At 33.2% G+C, this 14,147-nt stretch overlaps 1 protein-coding gene across 3 annotated transcripts; it reads right to left on the bottom strand.

The window, feature by feature from the left end:
* Window positions 1-111: 111 nt before the first annotated feature.
* Window positions 112-13,326, bottom strand: LOC117325437 (tetraspanin-11-like). Of its 3 annotated transcripts, none has more exons than XM_033881641.1 (9): window positions 13,229-13,326; window positions 11,503-11,808; window positions 10,753-10,953; window positions 9,910-9,984; window positions 9,479-9,595; window positions 8,829-8,922; window positions 7,883-8,034; window positions 6,299-6,382; window positions 112-5,042 (listed from the first exon to the last, which is right to left on the bottom strand). In XM_033881641.1, exons 2-9 carry the CDS (start codon window positions 11,647-11,649, stop codon window positions 4,983-4,985), a joined length of 930 nt encoding a protein of 309 aa, XP_033737532.1. In that variant the 5' UTR covers window positions 11,650-11,808; window positions 13,229-13,326; the 3' UTR covers window positions 112-4,982. The 3 variants fall into 3 exon arrangements, with proteins under 3 accessions (XP_033737532.1, XP_033737533.1, XP_033737534.1); XM_033881642.1 differs by having other exon boundaries at window positions 13,216-13,238; XM_033881643.1 differs by lacking the exon at window positions 13,229-13,326 and adding an exon at window positions 12,876-13,162.
* Between the last annotated feature and the right edge of the window lie 821 nt (window positions 13,327-14,147).

Raw genomic sequence — 14,147 nt, 5'->3', positions numbered from 1 at the left:
TTTTGAGGTCGGATGGACCTGAGTCAAGGAACACTTCATCATTTAAAAGTATAAATAATATTCTGTAATTATTTTTATGACAATGCTACACAGAAAACAAGAAGACTGATATATATGCAAAACATTTAATGAAATATTCATCACAGAGAGAGTTTGACCAGAAATTGAGAATCACTACAGCATATCAGATATATACATGTACACTGTAAACAAAATATATGTAATACATCGGATTTATCCTTTTTATGGTTTTTGTTTATCAGTTCTACCTGAAATATCAAAATAATCAATTCATCTGATGCTCAACATATGTTGTACTTATGTATGTACTTTATATATATTGAAAAATACGGCCATAATGTAAACATAGGGCCCAGAAGGATTGAAAACAGTAATGTCAAATCATCTGCTTATAAATGTTAACTGATAAATCAAGATCATTTTAAGATTCATAAATTGTTGTATTCAATCTTATAAGAGCTAACTATCTATAGGAGAAATACAGGGGAATTTTTTTTTTTTTTTTTTTTAATAGAAAAACAAGAATTTGTTTCCATTTCTTTGAACAGTCTTTGGTTTCAAGATTACAATGAAATAAGCAACCTTTTTACAGTCTTAAATTACTAGTAAGCACAGCAATCTTTGAAGGAAGATGGCTTACTGGCATATGGGATTATTAGGTTGAAGACTGTATATATATGATCTTATGTCATCTTTTGAAGGGGAACATTTAACTTGTCATGACCAGTAATGAGAACATGGTAAATAACAAAAATCAAGCATCACTTCAATCTATGAATGCTATACAATGTGTCTTGACATAACCTGTGGAATGTCATAAATAAAAATGTATTGTTTTTCATATCAAATTTTTAAAATGGGACATTCCACTACTTTATATGCACATAATATTATCTTTTTCTTGGTTACATCGTAAATTTGAGACATTTATCATGACAAAAATCTATACAGCTATTAAATATTTGATATGTGAAATACATTTTCAATGCACCATGCACCTACAGGCATGCAAAGTCACAAGTCCATGAACTCAACAAATTAAGACAACTTTTTTTTCCAAAACCATGATCTTGAAAGAGAACGAGATGATAAATTTATATGAAAAAAATCAGGATATAGATGTTTTTATTTTCCAATACCAAAGTTCTCTGCCAAACTTACTTGAGGTTATTCCTCTTTACTTGTTTATTGTATTATTATGACCCAGACTTGCCATCCCTTTCCAAGTTTTTCAAGAATAATGGAAACCCCTATACTTTCTAAATAATGATGGTAACTTCAATATTTTCTATAAATAATGATGGTAACCTCAATACTTTCTCAACAGTATACTTGAAACTCATTGTAACTTTCTCAACAGTATACTTGAAACTCATTATAACTTTCTCAACAGTATACTTGAAACTCATTGTAACTTTCTCAACAGTATACTTGAAACTCATTGTAACTTTCTCAACAGTATACTTGAAACTCATTGTAACTTTCTCAACAGTATACTTGAAACATTGTAACTTTCTCAACAGTATACTTGAAACTCCTTGTAACTAACGGGTGGTATACAATGTATTTAAAAAAAAATATTAAATTACAAACTGCACTATTCTGAGACTGAAAAAAAATGATTTACAAACATATATCAACAGTATAAACAAACTACTTTAATTACCAGCCACTAGAATGATCCGGTAACTACGATATAGAAATAACTCACACACGTACTAGTTAACCCAGGGCTACCTTCAATATTATGCGTTGGAATGAGTTACGTGGAGATATATTGGCTCCAGAGTATACTCTACATTGAGCAAACATTATCTTTTACATGTGAAAAACAAACTAGTATATTGACAAAATCTACATACAATACAAAACATGTTACTACGTTTGAAAGAGGAATATTCCTTTCACAACACTGTATTGCAGAATGTGTTACTACCATGAAAGAAGAACATTCCTTTCACAACAATTTCATTACATTTTCCGTGTGAGCAAATTTGCATTGTATCACTTTAAAAAATTGATGTACTCCCAACTCAAGTTTAAAAACATGGGCATTAAAGAAGGAATATTTCTAACAATAAAATACCCTTGTAGAAGATAGTTTACCCTTGTTCTACATAAAGGTTCCAAATATACCCTTTTTTATATATATATATATATATATACATGTATATGTGATTCCTGACTGTATATATGCTGGCAAAATAAATAATAAGATAAATTACTAAAACGCTGTGGAAAATTTTCTGTGGTGAACCAAGAATACTTAATGCATCAAATCTGTATTTGCAGCTTCCAACATCATTCACCAAAATACCCTCAATGATCGTTTCAAAGCAGGAAATAAGAATTAACATTTCATGGAATGAATATCTTCGCCTGTCTTTCTTATCATTTTACATATTTGAATAAATATTTCATCAGATAGAATGACTAAAACCAGTGTGATTTTAGGAGGCTATGTAAGTTATACATATATTTTCAAGAAAATATAAACATTTCAATACATATAACATTATATATGATGATGGAGACAGATAATAGCCAAACAATGCTGATTTAACAATGGTTACTAGTGAATAACAATAGGAATGGAACAACAAACACATCATCACTAAAAATCTCCAAACATTGCTATAATTATGTGGTAAAACATTAAAAATCAGTGACTTCTGTATGAGAGGTTGTATGAAGTTTGAATACTTTACAATACAACTCTGATAATGAATAGATGACAGAGTACCATTATGTATCAAATTATCTTAAAACTTGTCAAATAGTTTTCAGCATATTTTTTGTTCATTGCTTATAAACATTTAATTCTAGCTTGCTGCATTTCATGAAAGTTATTGCTGTCAGAAAAAAAATATTCAGTATGTTTTTGTTCATTAATTAGTTATAAGATTAGTTTGGTAACTTTTTTATTGCTACATTAGTGAAATAAAAACAACACCTACCCCATCCTACAAACAATGCTTTAAAACAGGAAAATATATGGACGGAGTTGGTAACTTGTGAACATTAGCTAACATTAACTCAATGACAAGACTTACACACCAATGTTAACAAATCTTTCAAAATTATTACTTCTGAAAAATGTACATCATCATAAGGAAAGACGGTATTATTTGATCATGGAACAAAAGAAGTTGATAAAATTCAATAGACGAAAATACAAGGAAATATGAAGCTTTGTCAAAATTATTATGCACATATAGATACATGTATTACTGCTGATTATGTTTAGTCCTTCAAATATAAACTTAATTCCATAAATTACAGGGTTACACGGTTTGTACTATCACTACGCATCCACTGTCTGTACATTTAAATATATCACCATCTATAATACTTCCTTTTAGAATAAATATTCTTGTAAAATATACTCTTTATTTCTGAATCTGTAGTATATATAATTGACAATAGCAATACTGATAAAGCCTATTTTTTATATAGTATATTTAAATTATGATCTGAGATTTCGAAAAAATAATATTGGGAATATTGATTACATCAAATGTGAACAATTCAATATTCATCAGTTGAATATGAACATAAATTTATTTAAATTGAAAATTTCTTCAATAGTGTTAACTGCAGTGTAGAACGTAACTTACCCTTCAAAATCATATCTTCTTCAGTTTTTTACTAATCTGTATTACAGGGAGAAATATTATTTGATCCCTACCAAAGCTGGGAGTGGCTCCAGGAGGTGCCAAACAGTCCTTCATATTATGTTGACAGGAATGTTTCCAAGGTCAATTTTACACTGTCATTAGCATTGGAAATAAACTAACTACCTCTAAAAAAACACAGGATTATTTCATTAAGTGAAAATCTGTATATATCTATGCTAAATCTACAAAGAAGTGGAAATAATTAAATAACTAATACATTTTATTGACAACAAATCTTAAAGCAAATAAGAAACATATTACAGAGTAAACATGGGCCCTGTTGATTTTAAAGTTTTAATCTCCAAGGGAAGGGTGAACATTCTGCATCAAGTCTTACTTTTATTACAGAATAGTAATATTTTACAGAAATAATCTACCTACTATAAAGATCAAGCATCTTTAATACAATACGATTACTGGTTATTATTTCCAAATCACACTAACATATATTAATTTTTCCAAACATGATCACGCTTTTAAGGATATATGCTACCTTTCCCATAATGTGTCTGAGTTATCTCCCCATGATGCAAATGGGAATTTTCTTCCAACACTATCTAGATTGAACAATAATGTAAAAATCTTTTTGTTTTGTTTTGTTCGAACTCTCTTTAATGAAGATGTATATCACAGAAAGGTTACATATATCTTTAATGTCAATACCTAATTATCGTAAATGTGTATTATTTTGGGGTTAAATATTAATTCATGAATACATCTACTGCAAATATTCTTCCATAAAAGTACAATTCAGTAAACATCTTGAAAATAATACTGTCTTCAATACAAGCTCTTCTATAACATGTACTAAAGTTTGTTTTATAATAAACATCACTATACTTGTCCATATATCAAAAAGTTTCTTCAATAAGCTGAGTATTTTCTTTTTCTTTTCTTGATATTTGATACATAAATCTTATTACTCTGATGTCAAATGCGAACAAAAATCACAACATAAACAATAGCCCCATAGGCCTGAATTACTCATCCGGTACAACTCTTAAGTCAATATCAATATCTTATAGTAAAGATAGTCTGACAGTGTTTGCATGTCTACATGTTAAGAGTACACGCAACTTCAAATATTACTTCCTGGTAAAAAATCTTACTAAAGATTAAGATCATCAAAGTAATTTAGAATGATTCCAGGATAAATTAAAATTTGGACATTCTGAATGACGACGGTTACACAGTGCCATGGTAAATGAGGTTACTGCAGCCCAAGGGCTAAGTAATTAAACAAAATAGATCACAGATTGCTAGGTAGATGTTCTGGAGTGTCTCTTACAGGTTCATGAACTTCATTTTTCTGTGCAGGAAGATACTCAGCGACATCTGTATGATCTGAATAAAGAAATATTAGAAACATTTAACTAACCACTAGCTCAAACAAGTGCAATCAATGATTGGGAAAGCTCACCGGCGGCAGCAATCACGTACACTGCATTCATTTTGTATGTATGTATAAGCATGTCATTTTGAAATTGTACATCACATAATATTGCTCCTAGACCTCTAATGGATGTATAAACCAAATTAGAAGGGTGTGGACTTACAAGCTTTCCAAAAACTTACCCTAAAATCTTTAAGCGGGTTTTGGTGCCAAAATAATTAAGTCCACAAAATGGTAAAATGCGAAAAAATAACAATTTTTTTTCTGCAAGATTTTGCTTTAACACCACTCCTAGACCTCTTACAAATGGGTAAAGCAAATTAGAAGGGTGTGAGGTGTAGACTTTTGGACTTACAAGCTTTCCAAAAGCTGCATTACTCGTAACCAGTGAACTAAAAAGTCCAACTCAATATAAAGTTGGATTTTAAGAAGACAATGATGTGTCGGTCGTGCCTTTTCTTTAATTATCAATATAATAACAATAATTTAATCCCAGCTTGATATATTTCCAACAATATCCCTTTAATAAGATCAATTCTAAAGCACAACTTTTAATTGAATATGAAAATTTATTTTTATCATACATGCATAATATGTCGACGTATTTTTCTACTTTAACAGGCTGTGTGGTGAGTTTATTTCCATATGAATAGCTGGGGTCTCCTTCTGATAGCTGGTGGCTATCTCAATAAACAGACCCCTTCTGATAGCTGGTGGCTATCTCATTAAACAGACCCCTTCTGATAGCTGGTGGCCATCTCATTAAACAGACCCCTTCTGATAGCTGGTGGCCATCTCATTAAACAGACCCCTTCTGATAGCTGGTGGCTATCTCATTAAACAGACCCCTTCTGATAGCTGGTGGCTATCTCATTAAACAGACCCCTTCTGATAGCTGGTGGCTATCTCATTAAACAGACCCCTTCTGATAGCTGGTGGCTATCTCATTAAACAGACCCCTTCTGATAGCTGGTGGCCATCTCATTAAACATCATACGAGATGCCAATCAGATGTTATAGAGAGCAATTTAAATGGAATGTAGATGTTTTCTCTAATTACATATAAACAATGACAGAAATATCTATAATATCAGCTACCTGAGAAATGTTTACAGCCTTGGGACGTAGTGATCAAAATGTACACCTCAGAATTTTACCTGAGGTCCATTTGTCTGGGCCCTACTGACTCTCCTACAATAATACATACCATGAAGACGGCCACCACTATGGCCACTGTGCCGATGAGGATACCGTTCTGCACCAGGTATGAGTGAAGTTTGTCATAGCAACCCTAAAAAACAGCAATGATTCACATCCAGAATATAACAGAGTTATTACACACTTGTCTTACGATATTTATGACATGGCCGTATGACAGTCTGACAATATTTATGACATGGCCATATGACAGTCTTACAATATTTATGACATGGTCGTATGACAGGCTTACGATACTTATGACATGGCATGACAGTTTTACAATATTTATGACATGGCCGTATGACAGTCTTACGATATTTATGACATGGCATGACAGTTTTACAATATTTATGACATGGCCGTATGACAGTCTTACGATATTTATGACATGGCCGTATGACAGTCTTACAATATTTATGACATGGCCGTATGACAGTCTGACAATATTTATGACATGGTCGTATGACAGGCTTACGATACTTATGACATGGCATGACAGTTTTACAATATTTATGACATGGTCGTATGACAGGCTTACGATACTTATGACATGGCATGACAGTTTTACAATATTTATGACATGGTCGTATGACAGTCTGACAATATTTATGACATGGCCGTATGACAGTCTTACGATATTTATGACATGGTCGTATGACAGTCTTACGATATTTATGACATGGTCATATGACAGTCTTACGATATTTATGACATGGTCGTATGACAGTCTTACAATATTTATGACATGGCCGTATGACAGTCTTATGATATTTATGACATGGTCGTATGACAGTATTACGATATTTATGACATGGTCGTATGACAGTCTTACGATATTTATGACATGGTCGTATGACAGTCTTAAGATATTTATGACAAGGTCGTATGACCGTCTGACAATATTTATGACATGGTCGTATGACAGTCTTAAGATATTTATGACATGGTCGTATGACAGTCTGACAATATTTATGACATGGTCGTTTAACAGTCTTATGATATTTATGACATGGTCGTATGACAGTCTTACACTATTTATGACATGGCCGTATAATAGTCTTACGATATTTATGACACTGTCGTTTGACAGTCTTACGATATTTATGACATGGTCATATGACAGTCTTATGATATTTATGACATGGTCGTATGACAGTCTTACGATATTTATGACATGGACGGATGACAGTCTTACAATATTTATGACATGGTCGATGACAGTCTTATGATATTTATGACATGGTAGAACAGGCCAGTTGAGTGATAAATGTAGATCATACACAGGAACCAGACTTTGAAATAAGTCTTACAGGTTTCAATTTTTGTTAACCTCTGTCAAGCTTTGTTAAAATTAAAGTTGAAACAAAGTCAAAATTGTGTCATAGTATGTGCATATTGCAAGTCATTCTTGTTTCTAAAATCAACCGTCATCACCAAAATATGGTAAATCCAATATTATCAAGCAGACAGATCAGGTGTTTTCTGATGTTGATGTCACAATAAGCCTTATACCTTGTTAACAAAATAACAATTAAGGATAAGCTGATCTCAGTATTCTGTAATATGAGTATGCAAACTCATGAAAACTTACGTCTGTGTAGAGTGAGTAGCGCAAGCCTCCAACATTGGGTGATGGGGGGCCGACATATGGTGGAGCATTAGGCTGATCAGTCCCATTGGCCCTTCCAGTACACATCGACACATCTCCTTCTCCACAACAGCTTGCTGGCACCATACTGCCGTCTGTTCAGTTAGAAAAGGTTTTGGTATGTTATGATTTTATGTCATATAGAAATCACGGTAAAATATAACACAAGGAATCACCCAGATTACAGCTTCTCGTTCAAAATATGTCATCAATAATTTTAAAACATTAGACAAATACATTTTTATTCCATGATATACAAAATATGTACCTCCTTGTCATCACAAGTTTCTATGATGTAAAACAAGAAAAGAATTTTTCTGACATATATACATGGTGGCTGTCACTCCCTTCAAAAATAAAAAAAAAATTGTTTTCCCTTTTTACAACGTTACAGATGTAAAATCAATTCCTGCATAGTTCTGTCAAACAATTACATATGTAATTTATAAGATTCCATGGCAAATAAAAGAGTTCTTATCTCGCTTTTTAACAAAAAATACATTTGACTGTGACCCATGAAAAATCAGTTCAGCCATCTTGGATCCAAGTGGTACATTTGAAAAAATGGTCACGAGAACCGGTTCGGTGTGCCAACACGATATCAACTTCTCATTTCGAGGCAGGTGTCGTTAATGAAGCAGACAACACATAACCTTCCAGGACTCCTGTTCTTATTCTCATTCAACTTCTTGAATGGTATCCATACAAATCTGTATTTTGTTAATACGTTAACCTTATTTGAGGAATTCAAGTTGAATTTAAATGGTTTCATTTTTAGTTGGTACTCTGATGGGTTTTCTTTGATTAAATTTATATTTGTGGTCTGTAATAAAACAGCAAGCCTAGGAAACAATGAGAAGTTAAATATGACAGATATGTTATTACGTACTAGAGATTCCATCCAGATACCAGTAGGAATGTTTCTTGTAAATGGCCCACGACGTCGTACTGTTGACATTACCATAGGCACCACAGCAGCCAAACTGTAACAAAACAAGTCCTGGATGAAAATGGGATATAAGTCACACACTTCTAATTCGGACATTTTCCAAACTAACTTTATCTCTCCCAGTGTTGACCAGAAAAAAGTAATGCCTCCAGCAGTGTCCAAAACAAAACTGTAGCTAAGGCCATAACAGCTTTAGTACATGTTAAACATGGTAGTTATTCTCACTGAATGGCGACACTGAATGAACTTAATTATCTCCTCTATATAATGGATGTCAATTCACTTTGTAGAGATAGCCGATGTCATTAATCATCAAGATATATGTTTCAAACAACAGTCTCATGTTTCAACAAACATTTATAATCGTGCTAACAAGACCTTAGGCAAATTTACATTGATAACAGATGTAAATACCAAAAAAATAAAGGTAATATCTATCAAGAAGAAAATGAATTTGTTTGAATTTCACTTTCCTCTGTTTTCCCAATTTCACATATTGTCACGTAAAAAACATCCCAATTCAATGGACCCTGGACCAGGGCGAAAAATTGTAGGAAAATCCCTGGTAACATATAAATCAGTAAACTGACCGTTTTCTGTACGTTGTCCCAAGCATTAGTGATATCACGGTTCTTGTCCACGTGGAGATTCACACCATAGTTTTTCTTTATGCTGTTTTCAAAAGTCCTTTCCACTGTATCCTCCAGCTATAAAATATTTAAATATTAATGTCAGTGTTTATAATTCTAGCTGTTCTCTTGTCCTACTTCTTCCCCCCTATTCATGAATATGAACTAAATGAAGTAGACTTAGACAAGCCCAATGGAAATTCAAATCAAAACTTTGCATCCTTTTATCCTGAATGACCTATATTACTAACAATTTCAATATCCTGAACATGTCATTTAAAAGAGCATTCAACTAATCATAAGTTAATATCAAATTTTTTCAGACATGGACCTATTTAATAATCAATTTATTAAATGTCAACATGAACTTAAAGTTTTAATGTAAAGGTTACCTCGGCGATGAAGATGTATCCTAGAACCCCGCCCACAAACAGCATGATTGACAGGAACGCCAGGATGACAAGGTGCTAAGGTAAAAAAGTCAGTTTTATCATTACATTTATATATAGCAGGATTCATTTCTCAAATAACTGCATGTATATTAGAGGGGTCCTGCTGCCCCCAGTTCAGCTTGTGTAATCTAATATAGAATTTGTTTAAAACTTTTATCTTATTTCAAATTTTCTGTGTTCAAGTACATGTACATTAGATACTGCCTTCACTAATACAGCTAGGATATTAAATCACAAGCTGATTTAATATCCTGTCGCCCCCCCCCCCCCCCCCCCATACAAAAATGCTTTTAAGAACATCTTTAAAAGGGGCATTCCCAGAAAAGAAATTTGAAAATGAAAAACATACATCTACTTTAGCCCTTTCAACCCTAAGAAACTTAAAGTGGACTCTGTCATTCTTTTACCATTGGAAATTCAATATTGTCAGTAGAGATGAAAGGGTTAAGGACTGTTTATATGCACCATTAGTTGCATAAAATTTGTTGGTAAGTTATACACATCAGCACTTATCCTACAAACACTTTCATCAACAGACTAAAACACTGATTCCAGTATACTCTGTCTGAAATAACGAGGGGAGATATAAAGATTACCTAGAACAATATATTACTTTCCTCTGTACCAAATTAAGCAAGCTATGAGATGTAGTAGAGAAAATATTATAGGTTAAAAGAAAAAATATTTCTTTGAGATATGTTGGCAATGAATAATATGATATAATAATATCATATATTATAAAAATCACAGGCACCATCTCAGTTTTACAGTTTAACTACTTACCAATCCCAGGAGACATCTGTGGTTCTTCATGATGGCAATGAGGCCAAGGATGGTAGTGAGAAATGCTGCCATGCCGGCGCCGATCATCATGATGGAGTCAACTTGATACATGGCCACACCAATCAGGTCCGATATCTGTTTACTTCCATATTCCACCTCATGGGTCAGCACCCCGACAGAAAACACAGCCAGACTTCCGATCTGTCAAAATGTTTGAATAATGATGTTTCTGTTGTATATGCTAATTGAATGATCATTGTAATAGTAAAGTCCGTAAACGTTTTTTTTAATACTATATTAATGTAATTCAATATGTAGTTTTTGTAACACAACACAGAAAGTAGAACTTCTTTCCGAATGGCCATGATCAATGACTATTCAAATGCAACTAATTCAAGACCCATTTTCTTGACAAACACTCAAACCATTGGAAAGTCAGTTAATATAAAAATCATCAGATGATTCACTTGAATGTATATTAATTGATTTAGGTCAGATCAATTTGGTCCACATGCTTATTGTATTATAATTATACATTAACTGTATAATTTGGCAATAAGCCCATGCCTGGTAATGTCCATTCATGTCTAAAAAGCAATTGCAGGCCAATTTAAATTAAGAGAGACTGTGTCACACAAGGGGAGATAATGCATTTTCTTTACTGGTCAAAAGTAAATACTATCCACAACAATTTAATGAAATGTTTCGGGTAAGTCAGAGATACCATAGACCTATAGAATGACTACTTACGAGTACTATGACGAGGAGTAGGATCAGAACGAGGCGGACCATCTGTATAGGTTTGGACTTTTTATCCTCAAAGTGGATACTTTCAATCTTCACCTCATCATCTGACTTTGGCTTGGGATGGTTGAAGCGTAACATCTTTTTACCCATACTGACGTCGTTTATCGTCTACACTTCTCTGTATATGGATATTTTACAGGGGAGCAACTCCCGGAATCCTGCAGGAAACTGTCCGGAACTTTGCAAGTAATTCACAACTTCACAGGCCTTTCCATCACTGTTGAATGGTTTGACCTTGGGTATACAGAACTGAAATAGGAAAAAGAAACGTCTTCAGTCATCCATATACAGACATAAACTGTGTGGCTACTGTTATCATTGTACAGGATTTCATCACTGAACTGCATTGATATCCGTATGGTAGAAAAATATTCAAACATCAAACTGCCTTTTTTGAAACTTATTGTCCTATGTATAATTCTCACAGGATTGGCAAACTGAATAATGACGTGTGTTACCAGTGTAAACTGTACAACGAACCTTTAATTTTTACATCAAATATAACATCACTGTACATGCTGCAGTCACCAGACTCATCAGGAGTGAATGATAAACGTAATTTGTGTGATGCTATAAAATAGATGATTCCAATACAGTATATATACTAAACCTACTATTAACCTTAACTGATCCTGGTATCATCATTTAGGTATTTGTCACACTATGGTATATAGATAAGTATTTGTCACACTATGGTATAGATAATTATTTGTCACACTATGGTATATAGATAAGTATTCGTCACACTATGGTATATATATAAGTATTCGTCACACTATGGTATAGATAAGTATTCGTCACACTATGGTATAGATAAGTATTCGTCACACTATGGTATAGATAAGTATTCGTCACACTATGGTATAGATAAGTATTTGTCACACTATGGTATAGATAAGTATTCGTCACACTATGGTATCATCATTTAGGTAAGTATTCATCACACTATGGTATTATAGCCCGAGTTTCCTCTGGCCCTGACACCATGTTTGGTGTAGCGGCCCTACACCAGACATATGCATGGTGTCATGCCAGAGGAAACTAGGGCTATATGGTACATATGTATATATACTTAATGGTAAGTATCCGTCACACATTTTAATTATGTAAATATATACATATAATGGATAATTAGTCACCGTCAGCTACAGTTAATTGGAGAAGGCCAGTAGCTGTAGTTTACTACACAGTACAGATGGCTTATCAAGGCATCTTATTAAGCAGTTTAAACCACATTCATAACATATTAAATTGTCAAATCGTTAATCTTTCAAATGATGACAATGACCCCATACATTCGAATTTCAGTAACGTACCAGCCCAGTATAAAGATGACGTGGCTTCACAAACTGTGTATTAAAGGCCTATTTTAAGTTGTGATATAGGACGTCACTTTAAAACTTCGTAATTTGATAACTGACAGACAAAAGCTACACTAGCATTCGGTAGCAGTTGGCGATTACTCATTAACTGGCAGTAGGCCGACTTTGTTTACCATGACAAAATGGCCATACCAATACTCTCAGAACAATATTCTTGATGAAAATAATGTTACTAGTATGAACCGTTGATACATTTTAAATAACACGAAAGTATCCCGTTGTGACTTACGATCCTGAGACAGTGTTATCAAGGTTACAGATATCAACAATTCACCTGTGTCACTCACCTGTATCTAGTGCTTGTTATGGCCTGAGCGCCACCTGTAAAGAATCTAACGAAGGGCGATAACTCTCCACTGAGACAGGTGAACGATATTATTTGTGTAACGTTACACATTTATTGACTTTGGATGAGGTTACATCCGAATTTATTAACAATAATAAGGCAGGGACATGTAATAAGATATTATTGTAATTCATGAAGTATTCATGAAGCATAATAAAGGGACTCAAGATTTTTTTTATAATTTGTTGTGCCAAAATAGTACCAAATCCCACAGGTACTTGGGGTCAGGAACTAAAGTTATAATGGAATTGTCTAATTTTAATTTGTAACATCATTTCATGTCTATTTATGCACCGATACAACGTTGGAATCGATTATAAAGCGCTTTTTAAAAAAACACCCGTTTCTGGTTGTTATAATATAGATTATAACAACCAGAAACGGGTGTTTTTTTAAAAAGCGCTTTATAATCGATTCCAACGTTGTATCGGTGCATAAATAGACATGAAATGATGTTACAAATTAAAATTAGACAATTCCATTATAACTTTAGTTCCTGACCCCAAGTACCTGTGCCAAATCCACCGGGAAAACCAAATGGAATGAATTGTTTGATTTTGATGAGGAAGAATGGAAAATGATGTATATGATACCTTTTACTGTCACTAAAAATTCTAAATTGCTATGGTTACAATACCGAATAAACCAACACATTCTAACAACAGACTCTTATCTATTTAAAGTTGCTCTTACAGATAGTGTTATTTGTGTTCAATGTAAGTCTGAGACAGAGACAATTATTCATACACTATGGAAATGTGAGAAAGTACAAGAATTTTTGCAAGATTTTGAGTTCCTTCTTGATGCATTGTTTATCCCATTTGGTTATAATAAGGAAACCTTCATTTTTGGTTTATTTC

Source organism: Pecten maximus, chromosome 4 (assembly GCF_902652985.1).
Source record: "Pecten maximus chromosome 4, xPecMax1.1, whole genome shotgun sequence".
Classification (NCBI taxonomy): domain Eukaryota; kingdom Metazoa; phylum Mollusca; class Bivalvia; order Pectinida; family Pectinidae; genus Pecten; species Pecten maximus.
The sequence above is the reverse complement of the archived record's forward strand: the minus strand, read 5'-3'. Positions and strand labels throughout refer to the sequence as shown.